The 24,196-nt window shown below is 42.1% G+C and overlaps 1 protein-coding gene across 9 annotated transcripts in view; it reads left to right on the top strand.

Annotated features, from left to right (window-relative positions):
• LOC105478175 (RALBP1 associated Eps domain containing 2) overlaps positions 1–24,196 on the top strand; it is a 195,528-nt gene that overhangs the window by 167,343 nt on the left and 3,989 nt on the right. For all 9 annotated transcript variants that reach the window (XM_011735231.3, XM_011735230.3, XM_011735236.3 and 6 more), the window contains 3 exons: positions 14,951–15,034; positions 16,072–16,217; positions 19,825–19,930. In XM_011735231.3, the coding sequence (XP_011733533.2) occupies positions 14,951–15,034; positions 16,072–16,217; positions 19,825–19,930 (336 nt within the window). The remainder of the gene's footprint in view (positions 1–14,950; positions 15,035–16,071; positions 16,218–19,824; positions 19,931–24,196) is intronic.

Here is a 24,196-nt window from a genome sequence, read left to right as displayed (position 1 = left end):
GGTGTGTGGGCCATATTTGATGTAGCAAAAGGCCAAGGGTAACCCTTATTCTACCCCCTAAAAGGGAACAGAAAGAGAACTTTTGCATAATAAATAATTATTTATGCATTTCAAAATTGATTTTAAGAGTACACAAACCATAGAGGCTTTGCGATTCGTCATGTATTTTATTAATTTATCAAGCACTTCAACAGAGTGCCCGATGCTCTTCTAGATGCTTTACAAATATTAACTCATTTAAGCCTCACAGCAACCATGTGTAGTGGGTTCTGTTGCTGTCCTCACATTGCAGATAAGTAAAGAAGGCACAGAGAACCTCAGCAACTTGCTCGAGGTCACTGACAGCAAGAAAGAGTTAAGGCTATGGTTCCTACCTTGGCTATTTAGCCCCAGTGTGCCAGCTCCTACTATAATACTATGCTGTGCTGTGAAACCAAGTCTCACAATTACTTTCTTAACAATCAAACTGACACACTATATTTGTCAGGGATACACTTTATTTTATGGAACTAGTTAAAAATTAGCTTTACCTCACTTCTGGTGACTTGTTTTGTTTCTTAGGTTCTTCCTCATTATATTATGCCAATGATATTGTTGTATTATATAAAGCTCACTCTGCTGGTATCATTTTTCTGGAAGATGCCATAAGTTCATCTAATCATTTCATCAGATGTTAATGGAATATGCTCACTGTAGGCCCACACTTTGCTGAGAACTATGGGAGCACAAAGATTGTGATGTGATCTTTATCCTGTAGCTCCTTTATCCTGCGTCACCCTCTCACAGCAGTCGTGCCCAACACTATCTATTCTATAGTCTCTCATGGTTCTTATAACTGAGTCATTTTCTGTGTGTCTCATTTAAACCCATTTCTTCATGCTTTATTGACACAGGTTGTAGACAATAAACTGGTCACCATGTTTCTAATAACTAACAATATAGCCCAGTTTTCCCCTAGGGGGCTCAGTTATGGTTGTTTTCTGGGTTTCTGAGCAATGGAATCCTCATTTCTCTTCTCTGCTGCCCCCTATCGCACTGTGACTTTTTTTTTTTTTTTTTTTTGAGAAAGAGTCTTGCTCTGTCGCCCAGGCTGGAGTGCAGTGGCATGATCTTGGCTCACTGCAACCTCTGCCTCCCGGGTTCAAGCAATTCTCCTGCCTCAGCCTCCTGAGTAGCTGGGATTACAGGCACATACCACCACATCTGGCTAATTTTTGTATTTTTAGTAGAGATGGGGTTTCATCATGTTCGCCAGGCTGACCTTGTGATCCCCCTGCCTCGGCCTCCCAAAGTGCTGGGATTACAGGCGTGAGCCAATGTGCATGGCCTACACTGTGACTTTAAGGAAGCACTCCTGAGGGGATCAGGGGAGGAGCAGATGTGGATTGGGAGGATGCCCAAATGTGCTACCATGCTAATGGGAAAGGACAGTGGAGGACAACCAGGGGTTGGGCTCAGGGAGGCAGCCTGACAGAGGATTTAAGAGCATGGGCTTGGGGTTTCAAATCCTCTCTCTGCCTCTTACTGGCTTTGTGACTTGGGCAAGTTCATCTTTCTGTGCCTCAATTTCATCATCTGTAAAATGGGGATCATGGTAGTATCCATTTTCATAGGGGTCTGGTGATTAAATGAGTGAAGATCTCTAAAGCACTTAGAATGATGCCTGGTGCCACGGTCAACCCTCAACAACATTTAGCTGTTATAATTATCACCACAGGCCTAGTGAAACAGAGGTGGGGTCTAGTTGGCAGACACAGAACAGACTCCAGATAGCTAGAAATTAGTTGCCACCAGCCCAGAATGAGTGCTGAACTGGCTCGCTAAAGCACTTGTAGTCGAAGCACATTGTTACCCTCATCTGTGACCTTTCATGGGCTGTCTCTCTGACTACGTCAGGGGTTGGCAAACTATAGCCTACAGGCCAAATCCACATGGTCACCTGTTTCTATAAATAATGGAAATGTGAAGGAGAATCAGTTGGCAAGAGGCATGCATAGGGCATCTTCAACCTTTTCCATTGGGAAACATGAGTCTCGAGAATCCTGCCATAGATCAAAAGAATGGCAATGAGAAGAACCAGTGGACAGATGGATAGGCCTACCCATCAGCCTTTAACCCTCCTGCTCTTATCTCAAGGATCACATGCCTGTGTTTATAGTTTCTGATTTTTCCTTGAGGACATTTGACCGAGATGATCTGTCTTTCGGACTTTACTCGCAAAACTCTGAGCAGTATCTTTGATACAACTGGCAGCTTCAAAGGCTTGCAGTGGATAGGCCTCCCCAACTCTGTTTCACAAGCATAATTAAAAGAAGCCAGACTAGGCCTCATCACAGTATTGTATCTTGAAGGAGAGGAAGAAGGAAACAAGCCTGTCCAGAGAAAACAGGGTAAAGGAATTTTTCTTCCTACCTTCTTCCTAAATACCCTGCTCTGCCCAGCAAATTTTGTAGGTGTCACCCAGTGGTATATTGGTAAACCTTCTCCCCCGAGGGGTGGGGGAAAGCCCCAGTTTGCAGCCATTGTTGCTGTCTGTGTTGTGAATGCTCCCACCATGCTGACTGCAAATGGAACTGGGAAGAGATGTGTATCATTGGCTCACTAACACTAGCATGCTCTGTGGTAGACAGCTTCCCTTGCCTCTGAATCCTTGTGTCAGGATTCTACATGCCAGGCAACAAGAGCTTTTTTCTTTATGTATCATGCCAGTGATTTTGGTCTAGGGCACTGTTTCAGCCCAATCCCAGAATGTGCTATTAGAAATGGGGCCATATTTTTGAAATTGCTAGAGGCAAAACTTCCCTCTTGTTTATGTTTAACTTGTGCCACTAGGTGGCACTTTAAGGACATTACAGGAAATTGGCTCTACTGGATTTTTAAAACTTTTTTTTTTTTTTTGAGACGGAGTCTCACTCTGTCGCCTAGGCTGGAGTGCAGTGGTGCGATCTCAGCTCACTGCAACCTCCGCCTCCCGGGTTCAAGCAATTTTCCTGCCTCAGTCTCCCAAGTAGCTGGGACTACAGGCATGTGCCACCACACCCAGATAATTTTTGTATTTTTAGTAGAGATGGGGTTTTGCCATGTTGGCCAGGCTGGTCTCAAACCCATGACCTGAGATGATCCGCCCACCTCGGCCTCCCAAAGTGCTAGGATTACAGGCATGAGCCACCGTGCCCGGCCCAAAACACTTTTTATTGATGTATAATATGCATGTAGAAAAGCAAATTGCACATTTAATGCGCAACTCAATTTTCACAAGCAAAGCACATGCATATAATCAGCATCCAAATCAAGAAACAGGATATTACTAGCACCCCAGAAGCCCTCCTTGTGCTGTTTTCCAGTTGCTATCTCTTATTCTTAGGGTTACCACTGTTCTGACTTCTAACAGCATAAATTAGTTTGACCTGTGTTCTACTTTATGTAAGTGGAATCATGCAGTGTATACTCTGTGTCTGGCTTTTTATTAAATGATGTTTGTGTGATTTATTCATACTGTTGTGTGTAATTGAGATCATTGCTGTATAGTATTCCATTGTATGTGCAAATATAACACTGTTTTCTACTATTGATGGACATTTTTGTACTTTTCAGATTTGGGAAATTATGAATAGCGCTGCTGTGAACACTCGTATCCAAGTTGTTGAGTGGATGAGTGTTTTCATTTCTCTTGGATATATACCTAAGAGTAGGATTTCTGGGTCATAGTGTAGGCATATGTTCAGCTTTAATAGGTACTGCCAAACAGTTTTACGAAGTGTTTGTACTGATTTACACTCCATTAATGGTGTTCCCACTCCAGTTCCACGTCCTCATCAATGCTGAATTTATTTTATGGCTGGTTCCTAACTCTTAACATAATTTTTATAGCTCCCTTTCTGGCCAGCTATTTCTAATTGAAAATTTTTAAAGCCACATTATTCTGATGGACATGGCTCATGCAGGAAGGGCTATGTCAACCCAAAAGGGGACATTTATCACAGCCTAAGTGTGAACTATCAGTAAATCGGAAAGGGTGTTACTCTAACACTGCATCACACCAATACACAGAGCAAAGGAACCAGGAAAGTAATTCAGATTGTAAGTGTGATAAAATATCAGTTCATAGGCCAGGGCTCTGAGGCATTTTGAAATTTGTATATACATTTGTTATTATTGCCAGGCCTATATATGTCAGGGATTGGGGCCCAACAGAAAGGATTTCTAAAGGCCTTATAATGAGGTGCCTTTCAATTGTGCTGCTGGTGGGTGCCTGTTTAGTAAGGGTCTCTTTGGTTTGGCAAGAGGCATGCATGGGGCATCTTTCTTCAACCTCATCCCTGGGGAGCGTGAGTCTCTGGAGAATCCTGCTTTAGATCACCTTACCTGTGAGGCTCATGTTGTTGTCTCTGCAGGTGGAGTTTTAATATGGCTTTAGGTATGTGATATAGAGAGTGCAGTTCAGACTTGACTCAGATTTCTGTTCCATTACTAGAAATTGGACATAGAAGAACAAAACCCAGGTCATGGTCAAAATATTTGTCTTTAGACCAAAATAAAGTGCTCATAGTCCTTTAGTTGTAACAGTAAGTCTGTCTCATGGATGTTGTCCATAATCTAATGGGTTCCAGGAATCCCCAAGGCATTCTGCCATGTGACTGCTGAATCCAGCAACTAGTTGCCCATTATAGTCACTGGTACCCATTCTCAGCAAAGTTGTTCCTGAACCTCTCTGTCAGTGTTTGCCTGAGTGTCTCCAATGTTGGATTGGTCTACTGAGGGGGGTGCCCACCAGAGATGTTCACTGTACACTGCCTGAGATATCTATGCTAAAGCAGCAGTGAAACATGAAAGTCTGAAAGGGCTTTTATTTTCAAATTTTTCTCCCCTCCAATATTAGTAGCAGTAATATCCAGTGGCACAGATTTAGACTGTGGATAGCCTGCTTTGTGGGGTCTGCTTATATTCTAAATTGGAGCCAGCATTTTCTCAGCCTAGGTTTTCATCTGTTTGGCAAGGAGGAAAATGCTCTTATGTTGGATTGGCTGCTGCTTGCAATAGGAGGAACTATGCCTGGGAAACCCATCATAATTTTAATCCTAATGATGATAGTAGCTGCTATTGTCGAACAGTTACTATGTAATTGTGCTTAGCACACTAGACAGATATTTTGCTTAATCTTCACAATATTGTGAGTTAGGTGAATTATTCCACTTTGCAGATGAAGAAATTGCAGCTCAGAGAGACTAAGCATGTGACCAGCTCACACAACGAGCAAGTGCAAAGCCTGGGTTTGACTCCAGAGCCTATACCCTGTAACTGTTCTGTGCTCTGGGGGTGCAGTTACCAAGGGATGAATTACTGACTTCTTCTCCAGTGGAACACGAAACAGTATTGGGTTCATTGCTGGGTTATTCCACACATTGATTAGAGGACCTGTTGTTTACGGGCATTCAGCTTAGGTATCAGGAAAATGATAGGGAAACAAGACAGATCCTGCCCTCCAGGTGCTTACCATTCATTTATCATGTTCTGTCTCTCACAGGTGACTTGAGTCATGGATTTTGGTAATCATTCTTGCTGAGAATTCAGTCTTTTGGACCTTCTTGAGGCTCTATTTACCCCTCTCTCTGAGCCTGGTTGGGGAATGATAGGGTGGAACAGTGGTGTGCTAGGCCATTGGTTCTACATCTTCTATGACTGGGGTTAGCAAATGGCTTTCTGTTGTGTTCTTGCCCAGCAGAGATGGGGGACAGGTGAAAACTAGGCACCAAATGACATTTAGAATACTGACAGAATGCTGGAAAGGCCCTGGAGGCAGGAGCAGGATTGTCTTCTCATCTGCCTAGAATTTAGCTGCTGCCTTTGTGATCCCCATTCTTGGAATCCACCTGGATCCTTGGATGATAAAGCCTGAGTTTCTTTTTCTGACCTGCCAATATTGCAAACCTAAAAAAGAAGTTACCTATTATCCACACCTTGGCAAAGTTCTACAGATATACTTTTTTTTTTTTTTTTTTTTTGAGACAGAGTCTTGCTCTGTCACCCAGGCTGGAACGTGGAGTGCAGTAGCGAGATTTCGGCTCACTGCAACCGCCGCCTCCTGGGTTCAAGTGATTCTCATGCCTCAGCCTCCTGAGTAGCTGGGATTACAGGAGTGGGTCACCACACCCAGCTAATTTTTGTATCTTTAGTAGAGATGGGGTTTTGTCATGTTGACCAGGCTGGTCTGAAACTCCTGGTGTCAAGTGATCCACCTCCCAAAGTGCTGGGATTACAGGCATGAGCCACCATGCCTGGCCAGACCATTTATTTTTTAAGTGGGATTTGACTTTTTGTTGTTGTTGCAAATTTGACTTTTAAACAAAATTTTACTGCTGAAGATTTTGCCCAGCTGCAAATATTTATCTATAGAACCATGTGGCATATGCCCCCATTCCCTCCATGATGAATGGATGAGAAAACAATTAAGAAGCCTAGTTAGTATTGCAAGAGCACCTGTGGCCTTGCCCAGACTAGGGCCTTGGAGACTAGGTTTTCTCATCTCTTAAATGAAGAGTTTGCACCATCAGTGGTTCCCGGTTGATCTGGGCTGGCTACATAAAAATCACCTAGGGAGCTTGTTAAAATATGAGTTTCTAATGCCCCATCCCTAAGGGATTCTGATGAGAGAAGTCTGGAATAGCATCTACAAGTCTGAATTTATAAAAAGTTCCCCAGATAATTATCCTGCTCCAGTTATATTTGGGAGCCACTGGGCTAGCGGGTCTAGAACAAACATAATTGAGTTGGGGAGAAACTTCTGATGTGCTTGAATATTTGGGGAATACCTATATGCCTGGAGCAGGTTCCATATGGGCAAACTAACCCAATTATGATACAGAGGTAAATTGGAGCCAGAGGATGGAAGAGCTTTAACTGGCCGAGGGATTGTGTTGTGTGCCATAGGCCTTGGGGAGCCAGTGAAAGACTGAGAAAAAGCCTTTTGATTAGATGGTGCTTTACAAGATTAATTTCTCAGTGGTGTGCAGGGTGGATCAGACTGGGCTAGAACGGAAGGCTGGAAAAAGACCTATTGAAGTCTTTGCAGTGGCCCAGATGACAAGTGTGACAAGTGCGTGGACTCAGATGGGACCAGTGGGACCTTTGTAAAGCTAACCTGCCTCAGTGGAACTGGAATCTGAGACATACTGTTTTAAACTCCTTAAAAATGCATAATTTATTAATGTCATGTTCATCTGCCTAAACTATTATAATTAACTATTTTTATTGTGTTTTTGTCCAGGAGGTTTTAAAGGAGCCCTGTAAATAAATTCATGCAGAGAAGTAGTTGGCAGCAGCAACAGCTGCTACTGCAGGGAGAAGGGACACCCTTCTGGCGAGGCAGCAACCTCATTCTAACCCTACCTTCATCATACTCTTAAGCCAAAGCAAGAAGGGAGAGGAGTGCAACAGGGGCCAACTGTTGGATCTGCCAACCACAGTGGAGAATGCACCTCCCCAAGGGTTAGGTGTGGAACATGGCATTTGACATTCAAGTCAAATAGAATGTTCTTCCTTTGTTCCTCTAAAATCCAGTCTGTAGTCAGTGTTTCTGAAAGTATGTTCCACAGAACATTAGTTCTTCAGGATGTTAATAGAAGTTACATGAGAATAAGGAGATGAAACCAAATAATTTTGGGAACTGATGGGCTATGCAAAGGCAAGTGACTTCCTTTCAGAATTTCAGAGTGTGTAATGTGCTATGTGCTCAGTGACTCTCCAAGGGAGAGATAGACCAGGCAGTGTTTCCTAAGCTTATCTGTAGATTCTTCTTCCCCCTAGGCCAGGGGCTGACAAATTATGGCTCATAGGCCTCATCTATCCCACCACTTTTTTTTGTAAATAAAGTTTATTGGAACACAGTTGTGCCCATTCATCATATTGTCTGTAGCTGCTTTAGCACAACAGCAGAGTTGCAGAGTGGCTACAGAGGTAGTCTGGCCCTCAAAGCCTAAGATATTTACTGTCTGCCCATTACAGAAAGGTTTGCTAATCCCTCTTCTAGACAATTCATGGAACTGGTGCTTCCTGGTACCCCCTTTCAGAGATGCTACTAGAAGATACACATTCTTCTAGTTGTTGTTCCAGTACTGCTTTATGATAAATCTGCCTAATTTTATTCCATTTCCATACTGCCATCATTCCTGCCTCTTGCTTTAAACTACTTTGTCCCTCAACCATTTACCCATTATCCAGGATCCAAACCTGGGTTCCATGTGTCCTTATCTTTTCTTTCACTTACAACATTCCAAAAATGGCCAAGGGTGTCTTCAGTTTCCAGTCTGAGTAGCTCTTAAGTCAGCCCGAACCCATTCCTACCAACCTGGCCTAGATAACTATCATCTTTTCTTTTTCAGCATTCGAATTGGGTTCCTTTTACCCAGGTACGAGTTGCCTCTAGTCTTGGATCTAGAATAACCTTTGTAAAATACAAATCTAGTCAGATTGATTCCTTACTTAAAATCCTTCAGTGGACCCTGTGGCCCTCAGGATAAGCTCTGATCCTTAGGATGGATGTATGTCAGTCTGGTTGGGCAAACAGAAACCACTCTTGGTATTTCCTACTGGAAGAGATTTAATTTAAGGAATTAGTTACTTAAGAAACTAAGAAACTTAAGAAACTAAGAAAAGGAGTAAATATTTCCAGGCTTCTGCCTGCTGCAGCGTAGAGAAGGGCATGGAAATGAGGGGTGGTGTTGAGTGTCTAGCAAATGACCCAGAACAAATGAGGTCTGGGAGACCATGTGTCACCCCCTGCTGTCCTTCTCCAGCTTCAGCTCTCCCATTTTTCTCCTGACTCCTCACCCTTCCTCCACCCTGCAAGTCCCCAAATTCTAGATACATCAGGATGCCTTTTTGTCCCCCTAGAAACTTAAAACAACTGACATTTACGAGCTCACAGTCTCTTTAGGTCAGTAACTTGGGAGTGACTTAGCTGGGTGATTCTGGGTCACATTCTCTCATGAGGCTTCTGTCAAGATGTCTTCCAGGGCTGCAGTCATCTGAAGACTTTACTGGAGCTGATGATCCACCTCTAAGATGGCTCACTCATAAGGCTGTTGGCAGGAGGCCTCACTTCTTTGCTCTGTGGACCCCTTGCTAGGACTGCTTGGGTGTCCTCACAATGTGGCAGCTGACTGTCTCCAGAACAAGCGATGAGAGTGAGAGATAGAGATAGAAACAGAGACAACAAGGAGGAGCATACTAGAGTGCTTTCAGTCCCCTCTCCTGGGAGTACATTGCATGGTATCTCAGGTCAGCTTCCCTAGAAGCAGAACCTGAGATGAGGATTCTTGAAAAGTGATTTGTTGAAGGAGTGCTCTTTAGGAAAAAACCTAGGAGGAGGAGAGGAAAGAAAAGTAGGGAAGGGGAAGGAGCCAAGCAATGATGTAGTCTCAGATAAAATCTGATCTTGACCTGATCCACATGGGCAGGATTCTGGTACATAGTTGCATAATAGAGTTAACCCTGTTTGAGACAGGGGACTGGCCTTTTATATCCTTCTCTAAGTCAGTCATTATAGGCTGCTGGAGGTTGGGGTGGGAGGTAGACTCCCATTGGTTGAGAATAAGTCTCTATAGAAGAGGGCAGCTGTGAGTCCTCAGTAGCTAACACTCAGAGCAACTGGGGGATGGTGTGCCAGCCAGGGAAAGGTGACCCAGGTGGGGCCAACACAGCACCTACTACAGTGGGCCTCCCCCTACCCATGTCCCAAGCACCTACCATGGTCCCTGACATACCAGAGGTACAAAAGAAATATCTATGTAATTGAATAAATGAATGCATAGAAATGCTTAGCCTCTCTGGACCTGTGTCCATTTCTGGGAAGCCAGCTCAGCAGGAATCATATTGTCCCATCAACCATGGGAATGGTCAAAGACCCAGGACAGTTTGCCACATCGTGAGTGGCAGCACTGTCTTTAAGTCCAGGAGTTTCATTGCAAAATTAGAATGAAAGTATATTTACCATTTGTAAATAAGGAAGTATTAATATTACAATATTAGATATATATTTTTAAAAAGAACTTTAGCTCACATTTCAGTGAGCTGTTTGCTAAAAGTACATTTTCCTGGTTTGTCACATCCTGACTGGGTACATGTTGTTACACATGGAACCATGAGGGCAGAACTGCCATTTGTAATATTAATTGTAATCCATATATCTGGTTTTTTCCCACAAGAATCAGTCACTGGATTTCAGTTCAGAAAACCAAAACTTTTGGACAAAGCCATATTATCGTGTTGGCAGAGTTGTTACCCCGACCCCAAATACACAGAGGAGGAAGAGAACCACTGAGGCCCCCTGTTTTCTTGGATTATCATTCTTCCAAAGTTGGTAACTTAGAAAAGTCTCAAGAAATAGCAAAGAAATCTCCCCACCTTATTCTGCTTTCCACATCCCAAGCTTAACATAAGCCTCAAACTATTTTTATGAAGGAAGGCTTATTGTGAAGAAGGTCTTTTGCATGCCTAAATCTCATCTTTAGTTTTTCTTATCACAAAGCTGATTATCTTTGCCCATCTCTTTTCCTGGGATAATGTCTGACTCTGTCAAGGCTGTGCCTTATTCTGGAACCTTCCTGATGCCTGTGTTCCAGGTCCCTCCCGAGATTTGCTCCTCCGAATGCTTGATAGATGGATCAATTTAGGGGATTGATGGTCAGATTTAGCCTGACGTAACACCATGCAGTGGTCTGTTACCAGACATAGAGCTGGAAAACCCAGGCCCTTGCATACAAGTTCAGGAAGGTAAATTTGCAAATGAAAAACATTTTAAGACACATCTCACAGCTGCTTCCTCATCCCCCACCCCATTGTTTGTGTTTTTAGAGATGTTTAAGAGAAAAGGAGGCAATAACAAAGACACTGTGCTGTGCTTTGGAATCCTCATTTATGTTGAAAAAGGGTCCATTTATCATCTCCTTCAATATTTCCATGAAGAGACTTTGCTCATCTCACCAGGGAATGGAGTGGTAGAGCAAACACTTCTCTGTCCACCTGATGATGGAGGAGAACCAACTAACTGAAAGGCAGAGAGCCTGAAACTATTATCGTCTCTCTGCCTGCCTGCTGCAAGATATTGCTGCATACCTGTGGTCCCTGCAGGAGGCTGCATGCGTAGACTTGGGCCAGAACATATGTTATCTTCCAAGCAATAGATTTCCAGATAAAAGGCAAGAAGGGGCCTCAGGTTCAAGTTTCATTCTTCAGCGTGGTTCATAGGAGGCCCTGCATTCAGGTGGTTACTGGGCCCTCACTCAGCTGTTAATAAAACTGACTTTTGGCTCATAGAGCTTGGAGTATGCCTCCATTTGTATGAACCTCCAGGGAAAGCAGGGTGAGGGCTTGTGTTCCCTAGACTCCTGACAGTGAATGGCTCCTGGACAGCTTTGCTTGGTTGTTTCCCAGGTACTTCTAACTCAGTCTGCCTAAAGATGAATTCGCCCTCACTTCTGTTTCTCCTGTGTTTCCCATCTTGGGGATTGACCTTAGTGTTCTTGTGGTAGCTCCAGCTGAAATTATGGATGTTGGAGCATGAGAGGCCCTTTGTGAGCTTACTTTTGGGTCTTTCTCACCATTCCCACACATTGCTCTTTTAGCCCAGGCCTCAGCTGAGACATCACCTGCTCCTCAGTCTTTGCTGACCCATGGGACTGGGTACTTCTGTAGTCCCCATACTTGCCCTCCACAGTCCACTGAAGCAAGTTGGCTTTATCACTTCCCTGTTGCTCCCACTAGATTTTAAGCTTCTCTTAAGCAGAATCTGTATCTTGTTCATCCTTGAGTGCCAGTGCTAGCACAGAGCCTGCCTGTAGTGACTGCTTAATAAATATGTCTTGAATGAGTAACACTCAGGCCTGAGAGTACCTGAGATTGTATAGCATAGTGGTTATAAGCTCAGCTTTGGAAATCAAGGCCTGTGTTCACACTCTGCTATTTGTGTGATTTTGGGTGAGTTCCTTAACTTCTTGATCTTCAGTTTCTTCACCAATAAGATGGGGATAATAACTACTTCCTAGAGCTGTGATGATGAATTGCAATGATACATGCAAAGCCCTTTAATCAATGTATGACACATAGTAAGTGTTGTGTGCATCATAGTACCTGTTGGTAACAACAACAACAACAACAACAACAACAACAACAACAGTATAGTTATCTTTAATGGAAGGGAGAAAGCTATAAGAACTGGTTGGAGCTAGAAATCAGGAATGTTGAGTGCTTGCATAGTGGATTTAGAGGAGATGGGGAATTGCTTGGGATAAAATATAGGAACAGATGGGATTACCCTGGGAGAGAATGAACAGGGAGGGAAAAATGGGTGGGGGAACTAAAGACAGAACCTTAAGAAATCCTACATTTGAGGGATAAAAGGAGTCAAAACAGGAAAAAGAGCGAATGACTACAGTTAGGAGATTGCAGCTTCTCAGATGCGAGGGGCAGGAGTTTTAAAAAGATAGTCAAAGGCGCTATACTGGGCAGAAGATCAATGAGGAGAAGATGAGAAGAGGCAGCCATAACGTGTTAAATGGGAGTATGTTAGCGCCCTTGGGAACTAGCCATTTCAGTGGAGTCAGAGGAAGAAGCCATGCTCTGAAGGAGGTTAGAGAAGGCCAGGTTAGGGATGAAGTCAGTTTGTTGTGCTACAATGTGTGTTTCTGTAATGAGTATTATCTGTGGGTCAATAGATGACTGGTGTCAGTATGATGTAGAAGTCACATTGGTTCATATGTAGGGTTTGTTCTCAGCACATGAATGTTTTGGCATCACTGGCTACTAGTGGCTGAAAGCAGACTAACATAGCTGAAGGCAGAAGACTGGGGGAAATGGGGGACATAGAGAGCTGCTCATGAGGCCCAGTCACCCTGTGTTCTTCCACTTGACTGATTCACACCCACTCTGTCTTGAAGTGCTTTGGGGACATTCCTTGCCAATCTTGGTGAGTTTAGTCACTGATTCCATCCCGCTCAGCACCCTCGACCCTTGTGATAACTCCTTCGACCACAGTCCCCCTTCCTTTTTTGAGGTAAAGGGCCATAATTACTAGAGTGTTTTTTTTTTCCCCCCAAACTGTGTCCAGCTTTATTAAAGATACTTTTTGTGAACAATCATGGTATTTCAGGCAGGACATGAGCGACAATCATTAACAGTATACAACTTTAAGACTCCCTCCTTCAATGGACTTCCAAAATCAGAAAGCCGTGGTAAAACCCAGTGAAGTCTTCATTTGGTGCCCCGAAGAGGGAAAGTTCAGAGTGAGGGTTGACATTTCACATTCAACGTGCTGTTTAACAACTTTTCATGAGCTGACCCTGACTTTCAGGAAATGAAATGAAAATGGCAGAATTTATCTGAAGATCCACAATCTAGAAACAGAGCACAGGTCTTTCAAGGGTTCTCTCTGGAAAGTCCAGATTGCCAGCCTGACTGGTAACCAGTTATTGGGGGCCAGACCCCCACAGGTATCTGGGTTTGAGGGAGTTAAGTGTATACTGAAGGCAGAGAGGGAGAGGGGGACATAAAAAGGAATTTGTTTCTCCACACCACAAGGCCTTTGTGCCAAGGTGACTGTGTGTGTCAACGTCAGACGGTCCTTCTTTCTGGGAGCCAAGAAGCTGTCTTTCAAAACTAGAAGGGAAAGGTGTTTTCTCCACATCAGTCCAGCTTCAGAGACATTTTTTTTTTCTTTCCTGAGATGAAGTCTTGCTCTTGTCGCCCAGGCTGCAGTGCAGTGGCACCATCTCAGCTCACTGCAACCTCTGCCTCCCGGGTTCAAGTGATTCTCCTGTCTCAGACTCCTGAGTAGCTGGGATTACAGGAACCCACCATCACGCCCGGCTAATTTTTGTATTTTTATTAGAGATGGGGTTTCGCCATGTTGGCCAGGCTGGTCTGGAACTCCTCAGGTGATCCACCAGCCTTGGCCTCCCAAAGTGCTGGGATTACAGGCGTGAGCCACCACGCCTGGCCTCAGAGACATTCTATTAGTGACGTATGCCCCTTCTCCATAAAACAACAATGATGTGTTCGGCGTGCTAACAACATGGCTTAAAAAAAAATTTCTGCATTTTTATAAAACTTAATAAAAAATAATACTTCAAACTGCACAGTCAGCAGAAATACACAGTTATCAAAAATGCACACACTTCCCTTGGTATCCCCAGCGCCTTCAGCTTTCTGTGCCTGCTCTGTTTTGGCCTCTGCATTTTCTGCAGAGTTATTCCCCTCCTTGCCAGCATGGGCTTTTCCCTTTTTCCCCTTTACCTTCTGCAGGGGCCTCTTTAGGCTTGGGCTTTGGAGGAGCAGGTTTGGCAGACAACCTTGCAGATCTTCTCTGGTTTGTCCTCACTTTGGTTTTATTTCCGTTAGCGTCCCCTTCAGCCTTTGTCTTGGGCATGGTGGCGGCCACTGCAGTGGAATGTAGGTGCTGGATCTGGGGATGCAGCAGCACGTGGGCTTTGGTTGGCCTGGGGGATAGTTCTTACTTCTTCTTCACACTGCTCATAGAGTATTTCTTTATTAGAAATTTAACATTTAAAAAAATCAGAGTTTTTAATGATGATGATTGTTTTTGTTGGTGCTCAAGTTAAAATCTTTTTTTCAACCCTGTTTTTCTGATAAGCCTTGTTATTTTTAGAGTTTGTTGTTGTGAAGCATTAGGTTTTTAGCAATACATACGTTCAATTACAGAAGAAATTCCCATGATTCCTTTTCCTAAGGTTGAACAATCTGGGAAGGAGGGTTAGTTAATAGCAGCATCTATGGGAGGTTTTACCCAAGGATCAGCAGACGTAAGCATTCTTGGCTGCAACTTGGCCTAAATCAGTTTTCCCTTGGTGACTATCTTCCTAAGTGCTCTTTATTATATATTTATAATATAGTGATTGTGTTTTTGCATTTTTGTCCTCTCTCTGATCTCTTTCTACAGTCTGAACAAGTGTCAGAGGCCGAGTTACTCCCACAGCTGAGCAGAGCCCCATCCCAGGCTGTAGAAAGTAGTCCAGCAAAGAAGGTAAGGTCAGCCTGAGGATGCTGTCAGATGGCATTGCGAGTCCCACCCATGGGCTTCTTATCTCTATTAGCTGATCTATTGTTTTAAGGTTTCTGTGTCCTGAAATGAATGTCAGTGATCCAGATTTCCTAGACTGTGGGTTCTTTGTGAAGATTGGGGTCCTGAAGATTCCTGGGCTTGACCCTTGATGTCATTTTGTACATGACAGTACATACTCAACCTCCTTAGCCCTGCAGCTAAGCATGGTGGCCTTCTTTATGGCAAGATCAAAAAGGGCTGTGGAGGGGGACAGATGTCTTTAGCAAAACTCCATCCACCTGCTAAGCCTCTTTGAGTGCCTCTTGGAGTGGGGTAGTCTCTCCTTCTTCGTCTTTGTACCATGGTTTCCTCTTGCATTGTGGCATTTTCACCTGGCATCTGCCCAGCCATGCCATTGGGTCACCTGTCATTTGCTCAGTAAGTACCCCTCACTCATCATGCTCTCCATTCATCTCCTCACCCTCTTCTTGTCCTCCATGGCTCTTCTCCCTTCAGAGAGAGTGGGCCTTGGACTCAGGAGCACAGATGAGGTAGAGTCCTCCAAGGAAGCAGGCCAACTGTGTCCTTCCATAATACACTGTGGCTCTTTTTCTTGACTTTATGTAGGAATTGGGGATAGGAGAATGATGAGCATATGATTAAGACCTTTAAAAACTTCCAAAGCTTAGGTTTTAAAAGGCTTCAGAGTGAGGCAGGAGCCTATCTTGTCTTCAGTTAGATAAGGCCCCATGGTGTGAGATGCACACAGGGTCTGTGTGAGTTTCAGGTGACAAGAAGTAATAGACTTCTTGAAACATTTAAAAATAAAAAGAAAAAAGGGAAGACCACTGGACTCTGCTGCCTGTGTCCCCCCAGTTCTTGCTGAGCCATGGGTCAGTAAATAGAGTACCCTCCTGATCTTGGGGTTGGGGCTAAAGGAATGTGGGACACTGGCAGGAAGAGTGGAGGGAATATTTAAATGTTTAACTTTTAATTTGTATTTTGTTTTAAATCCACAGGATGTACCGTATTCTCAGCCACCATCAAAGCCCATTCGTAGGAAATTCAGACCAGAAAATCAAGCTACAGAAAACCAAGAGCCTTCAACCGCTGCAAGTGGGCCAGCTTCTGCAGCAACCATGAAACCGCACCCAACAGTCCAAAAGTAAGTAGACCACATAAACAAGAGCAAGGTAGGAATCTCACTCTGAGATGTACACAGATATGTAAATGTGTTGACATTTACATGCACACTAACAGAAGGATTTCATGGTTTTAAGGTTTTTTTTTTTTTTTTTTTTCATGCTTGTAGGTTTTATCTTGCTCGTCTCTGTGATGGGATTCAAGCCTCCCAGTCACACAGAAGGCTTTATAAGCTATAGGACTTAACCTGACCTAAAGGGGCAGACGAGTCCTAGGCTGTGGTGTTTGGTTTGGTTTGATTTCTTTCCCTTCCTCTCACCTTCTGTTGTTTCCTACCCCTCTTCCTTGTGAGGGCCCAGATTTTCCTGGCAAGACGACAGTATTGTAAATGGCAGTTTTGCCTCTCTGCCCATGTTATCTCCTTTTCCCTCAGGGCAAATGGTTAGCTCCTTCACCCACAGACACACTTTCAGTAGGTGTGGTATGTGATGGTTTCTGTTGTTGGTCGCCTCAGCACAGAATGGATACATACAGAACTTCCATTATATTTATCCAACCAGCTGGAACAGGTGTTGGAGGGAGGGTGGAGACATCTGTGGACATGGCCAGGGACTGAGACAATGATGCTCTGGACAAACTATTCTTCTCTGTAAAACTTTGGCTTTGAGAAGAGCCATCACTTGCTTCAATTTCTTTGTAGTGAAATTGAGGTAGGTGTTGAGGACAGAAACCTGCTCCTGTCACTTGACTGCAAGTGAGCCTGACTGGTCACTAACATAATGCTCAAGACCCATCATGACCCTGCTTTTGGGGTCTTGCAGGTCTCAGATGCTGCTGCAGATTTTCTTCTGCTTACACTGTTGTAGAACAGTTCTGCAGGTTCTGTGGGAGATTAGCAACTTGTCTTTGAAGCCAAAGTCCCGTTCTGAATCTCTGCAGCCCTCTCCTTCAGGTGATTTTCTTTTTTTCAAATGGACAGGCCCCTGGTGGTATAAGTCCATAGAGGAAGTATATTTTGTTCATCACATTCACCGAGAGCTTTGACCATCTTCCAGCCCCTGTTAAGCCTGGAAGGTGAATCCCTATCAGGAACAGAGATGGCTCAATTTTCTTCCATGTTCTTTTTTTTTTTTTTTTTTCTTTTTTTTTTTTTTTTCTCGATTTCCTGACCTCGTGATCCGCCCATCTCGGCCTCCCAAAGTGCTGGGATTACAGGCTTGAGCCACCGCGCCCGGCTCAATTTTGTTCCACGTTCTACCCCAGCACTCCACTTCAATTTCAGCTTCATGTTAATTTTAGTCATCAGTGGCTTAACATTCTCCAGAGTAGTTGTCAGGGCATCTGGTGGAGTTCATACAGAGATCTTTTCTTTTTCTCTTTTTTATAACAGCTTTATTGCAATATAATTCACATAGCATACAGTTCATGTTTTTAAATGTACAATTCAGTTGTTCTTAGTTTATTCACAAAGTCATGCAACCATCACCACAATCTAACTTTTGTCATGCCTAAAATAATATCAATGCCCATTAGCAATCACTCCCCATTCTCTCCTTCCCCCTCAGCCCCTGGCAACTACGAATCTCCTTTCTGTCTCCATGGCTTTGCATATTCTTGTCATTTCACATAAATGGAATAATGAAAGGTGGTCTTTTGTGACTGGCTTCTTTCACTTAGCATAATGTTTTCAAGGTTCATCTAAGTTGTAGCATAAATCTGGACTTATTTTTTTATGGCTGAATAATATTCCATTGTATTGATAGACCACATTTTATTCATCCATTCATCAGTTGATGGACATTTTGGTTATTTCTGCTTTTTGGCTCTTAAGAGTAATGCCACTATACTATTTGTGTACATGTTTTTGTGTGGACTTACGTTTTCATTTCTCTTGGGTCTGTACCTGGAAGTGGAATTGCTAGGTCATGTGGTAACTCTATCTTTAATATTTCGAAGAACTACCACACTTTTTCATAGTGGCTGCACCATTTTATGTTCCTGTTGGCAATGTATGCGGGTTCCAATTTCTCCATTTTGTCAACACTTACCTTTTTTTTTTTTTTTTATTAGAGCCATCCTAGTGAGTGTGAAGTGTTATCTCATGGTTTTGATTTGCATTTCTTTCGTGGCTAATGACATTGATCATCTTTTCATGTGCCTATTGGCCATTTGTTTATCTTCTTTGTGAATAGACATAGAAATGTCTATTCACACCCTTTGCCCACTTTTACTTGGATTATTAATCTTTTTATTTTTGAGTTATGAGTTCTTTATATATTGTGGATACAACTCCCTTGTCAGATATATGAGAAAATTGAGCCATCTTTGTAAATATTTTCTCTCATTCTGTGGGCTGTCTTTTCAATTTCTATTTATTTTTATTTTTTAGAGACAAAGTCTCACTCTGTCACCCAGGCTGGGGTGCAGTAACATGATCATGGCTCATTGAAGCCTCGAATTCCTGGGCTCAAGTGATCCTTTCCCCCTCAGCCTCCTGAGTAGCTGGAACTACAGGCATGAGCCACCATATCCAGCCAATTTCATTTTATTTTTTGTAGTGATGGAGTCTTACTATGTTGCCCAGTCTGGTCCCAAACTCCTGGCTTCAAGGGACCATCCTGCTTCGACCTCTCAAAGTGCTGGGATTACAGGCCTGAGCCACTGCACTCAGCCAATTGTCAATATCAGTCAGATCTGTAAAGTGGTCACAGTCCATTCTAGTTCAGTTGCCCTTGTCTAGAACCCATCTCCCAGGGATGGCACATATGGCTGTTTTTCTAGGAGAACATCAGTTGCTCTTTTGCTCTAAGAATTCGGTGTTTCCTGCTGTGGGATGAAAGGTTGTAGATTATCCCTGTGGTAACCACACTGATTTATCATCCCAACCATGGACGGTTTTGAAAAGTAAAGAGAGTGTTAATGTACTTATGCTGGACAGACAGTTCAAATGGAGATTGTAATGGGCACAGTAGGATGCATGGTCACTCTGGTTATGCCTGTTCTGTGAATTTGCTGTTAATTGGGAGATACTGATATTAAAACATTCTGTATTTTTCTCAAGTGCCACAGATATATGCTGGTCTATGCACATACACGAGTGCACATTTATGCGCACACACACACACACACACATATAGTTAGGCATTCATGCCTAATAATAAATAAGGTAGAGGTAGGTAGTCTGGCTAAGTTAATGTAGAATTTTTGGGAAAAAGAATGTTCTTCTATTATTTTCCTTCAGACTTGTCCACAGGGGACACCTGCAGGTCTTTTAAGTGCTATTAGTTCTTACACAAAAAGGGCATTCCAGTTAATATGGTTTGTCAGGAAGAAATACTTACTAAAATGTCTTGGAATAAATGGAACACAAATGTTTGAAAAGGCCCACTTCACAACTTTTATTCAAGTTATAAAATGGGAATTACTTCAGGTGTAAATAATTCATCCCAACAAATTTGTTTCATTTGGTGTCTATCTGCCTGACCGCCTGTGAGTATGAGATTTTATTTTTGGAGCCCTGTGTTGTTAACCACTTGTTAATTTAACACACCTCATGAACCAGAGTTCTGACCCTCAAGGGTTCAGACCTCTAAGTCCTTTTTCACTGAAGTGTTTGTGCTTTTCTGTAGGCAGTCTTCCAAACAGAAGAAGGCCATTCAAACTGCTATCCGCAAAAATAAAGAGGCAAACGCAGTGCTGGCTCGGCTGAACAGTGAGCTCCAGCAGCAGCTCAAGGTAAGGAATGAGTCCCAGATTTGGATGACCAGGCTTTTCCTTGGCTTTTAAAAAGTTTTTTTTTAATTTAATAGACATATAATAATTGTACATATTTATAGGGTGGGGTGCATAGTGATGTCTCCATACCTATCATGTACAGTGATCTGATGTGACCATTGGCTGACCATTTAGTTCCATCCCTGTTGATAAGACTTGCCTCTTTGTTCTCAAACCCTTTTTGGAAGGTGGAGAATTACTATATTTAAGTTTCATGGGTTGGTTCTTGCATAGCCAGAGGAAGACTAGTGACTTTAGTATGTAGGCTTCATATTGTGTGTGAGTTAAAAGGAAAGACAATCTATTACAAAGGCTGTTTGAAGCATTCTCTGTTATCCAAAGCTTCTGGGTAAACCCTTAATTATTTATGTCCTCTCTGAAAGAGAGGACGTAAATTCTTATTTCAGTAGAAGGAAGTGGCCCTGGTACTATCAAAGGCCGGCTCCTCCTCTGGTACCTTGCAAATGGTTCTATTTCACCTTCTCAAGGACATCACCCCTGTTTCTCTTCATCATTACTCTCCCCTGTATTAGTTTCTCAGGGCTGCTATAACAAAATACTACAAATATGGTGGCTTAAGATAACCAAAAATGATTTTCTCACAGCTCTGGAGGCTAGAACTCTGAAATCAAGATATTGGCAGAGCCACGCTCTCTTCAAAGGCTCTAGAAGATAATCCTTCCTTACCTCTTCCCAGCTTCTGGTGTTGCTGGCAGTCCTGGGCGTTCCTTGGCTTATAGCTGCATCACTCCAATCTCTGCCTCTGTTGTCACATGGCCTTCTTCCTGTATCTCTCTGTGTCTGTGTCCGAATTTCTCTTCTTATTGTATCTTCTTCTAAGGACACCAATCATTGGATTAGGACCCACCCTAATCTAGCATGACCTCATCTTAATTTGATTACATCTGCAAAGAACCTATTTGCATATAAGGTCACATTTACAGGTACTGGGGTTAGGACTTGAACGTATATTTTGAGGGGACATGATTCTACCCACTATATCCCCCAGTTCTCTACTGGATCATTCGCCATCCACACGTAAATGTGCTCCAGTATTGTCCATTACACTTGGCCAATTACTGCCCCATTTCTTTGGTTCCCTTTACAGCAAAGTTTCTTAGGAGTGGTTTTTATTCATTGTCTTTACTTTCGAACCAGTGATTTTTCTCCTCCTTCCATTTCAGTTGGCTTTGTCCTCCTCCACTCACACCCGTCTTGGGGCTAAATCCAATGGGGCTGTTTTAATATTATTAATTTTTTCAGAAGAATTCTACACAATTGATCATTTCCTCCTCTGAAATTGCTTTTATAACTGGTTTTTGATATACCATACTCTCCTGGTTTTCCTTATGCTTCACTGGTGCTTCCCGTTTTCATTTTCTGCTGGTCTTCCTTCCCTGACCTCACTTTTATACCCCAACCCCATTTGCCCCAATACTTTAGTATGAAACTTTTCAAACACACAGGAAAGTTGAAAGAATAAGTGACTGCTTGTATAGACATCACTTCAGTTCTACAATAACATTTTGCTATAGTTGTTTTTAATCACATATCTACCCATTTATCCTTGTGTCCATCAGTTCATCTTATTTTTGACATATTTTCAAGTAAATTGCAAATATCTGTATACTTTCCCTACATATTTTAGCATGCGTATAATTAGCTGGAGTTCAATATATTTTTACAGTTTTTTCTTATGATGTAAAATGTTTACACAAAGTGCATGCACAAATATTATTATTATTATTATTATTGTTATTGTTATTATTATTTTTGAGATGGAGTCTCACTCTGTCACCCAGGCTGGAGTGCAGTGGCGTGATCTCAGCTCACTGCAAGCTCCGTCTCCCGGGTTCACACCATTCTCCTGCCTCAGCCTCCCGAGTAGCTGGGACTACAGGCGCCTGCCACCACGCCCGGCCAATTTTTTGTATTTTTAGTAGAGACGGAGTTTCACCATGTTAGCCAGGATGGTCTCGATCTCCTGACCTCGTGATCTGCCTGCCTTGGCCTCCCAAAGTGCTGGGATCACAGGTGTGAGCCACCACGCTCAGTGCACGCAAAAATCCTAAGTGTACATTTGCTGAGTTGGTAACAAGTACATGTACTTTCTGAATCCAAACACCCATAAAGATAGAGAGTATTAGCATCACCCCAGGAAGCTCCCTCATGCTCTTTCCTAGTCAATTCCTGCCCTACCCACACAGAGGCAATCAGTATTCTAATTTTTATACCATAGTTTTGCCTGCTCTATAACTTTATATAAGCGATGTCTTACAACTTATACTTTCATATAAAGCTTCTTTCACTTAGTATTATGTTTTTGAGATTCATTTATATTGTTGTGTGTATCAGTAATTCATCCATTTTTATTGATGAGTAGTATTCCATTGGTTGAATATGTTACAGTTTGGTTATCAGTTCTATTGACAGACACCTGAGCTGTTTCCAGTTTTTGGCAATTTGGAATAAAACTGCATTTTTGAATAAGTCTCTGTATGGACATATGTTTTCATTTCTCTTGGATAAATACCTAGGATTGGAATGTTAGTTTCTGAGAAACTGCTAGATTGTTTTCCAAAGTGGTTGTAGCAATTTGTATTCCTACCACTAATGTATGAGAGTTCCAGTTGTTCCACATCTTTGCCAACATTTGGTGTTATGATTATTAATTTTAGGCAGCCCTGTAGTGATATAGTTTTTATCACCTCCTTGCTGACTAATTATGTTGACCGCTTTTCTTTGTGATTATTTACCTTTCATATCTTACTTTATGAAATATCTTTTCAAATGGTATTTTTCTCCAAAGTAGTCTATAGATTTATTATAAAACCAATAAAAATCCCAGCAGTATTTTTTGTGATTAGACAAGCTAATCCCAAAACTTACATGTAAGGGCCAAGGAGCTGGAATTGCTTAAACAAATTTGAAAAGGAAGAACAAAGTTGGAGGAATAACTTTACTATCAAGCTCCAGTAATCAATATGCTGATGCGTAGATCAATGGAATAGGATACAGAGTCCTGAAATAGACCACATGAAAACAGCCATTGATCTTTGACAAAGGTGCAAAATCAATTCAGTGAGAAAGAACAGTTTTCAACGAATTGTTTTATAACAATTTGTCATTTGCATTTAAAAAAAGAGCCTTGATCTAAGCTTCACATCTATACAGAGATTAACTTGAAATGAGTCATAGATGTAAATGTAAAACATAAAGCTATAGAATTTTCAGAAGAAAACAGAAAAATCTTCATGATCTGAGTTTAGAAATAACACCAAAAGCACGATCTATAACAGAAAAACTAAAAAAATTGGACTTCATCAAAATTAAAACCTTTTATTTTGCCAAGCATAGTTAAGAAAATTAAGAGACAAGCTGCTGAGTGGGAGAAAGTATTTGCAAACCACATATTTGATAAAAGACTTATGTCTCAATTATATAAAGAGCTCTTAAAATTCAATAATAAGAACTCTCCAAAACATCTCAATTTAAAGATGGGCAAAGGATTTGAACAGACACTTCACTAAATAATATATAAAGATGGCAAATAAGTACACGAGAAGATATTCAACATCATTAGCCATTCGGGAAATGCAAATTTAAACCACAATTACATACCACTATACACATACTAGAATTGCTAAAACAAAAAAATGTGGCATCACCAAGTACTGGCAATTAGAACTCTCATTTTTTGGTGGTGGGAATCCAGAATGGTACCACCACTCTGAAAAATCACAGTTTCCTATGAAGTTATACATACACTAACCGTGTGACCCAGCAGTCTCTCTACTTTAGTGAAATGAAAATTTATGTTCACTCAAAAATCTATATATGAATGTACATAGCAGTTTTATTCATGATAGCCCAAACCTGGAAACAACACAAATGTTCTTCAAAAGATGAATGAATAAATTGGGATACATTCATACAATGGAATAGTACTCAACAGAGAAAAGAAATGATACACAACTTGGATGAAACTCAGACATTATGCAGAGTGGGACAAGCCAGTATCAAGAGGTTGTGTACTGTATGATTCCTTTTATTTGACATTCTTGAAAAGGTAAAACTATAGTGATGTGAAACAAACCAGTGGCTATCAGGGGTTATGCATGAGATGAGAGTTTGTATGAGTAATCCCAGGGAACTTTTGGGGTTGGTAGAACTGTAATGTATCTTCTTTGTGGTGGTGGTTACACAAATCTGTACACTAAAAGAAAA

Source organism: Macaca nemestrina, chromosome X, assembly GCF_043159975.1.
Source record: "Macaca nemestrina isolate mMacNem1 chromosome X, mMacNem.hap1, whole genome shotgun sequence".
NCBI lineage: Eukaryota > Metazoa > Chordata > Mammalia > Primates > Cercopithecidae > Macaca > Macaca nemestrina.
This window is presented reverse-complemented; position numbering and strand designations above follow the sequence as displayed.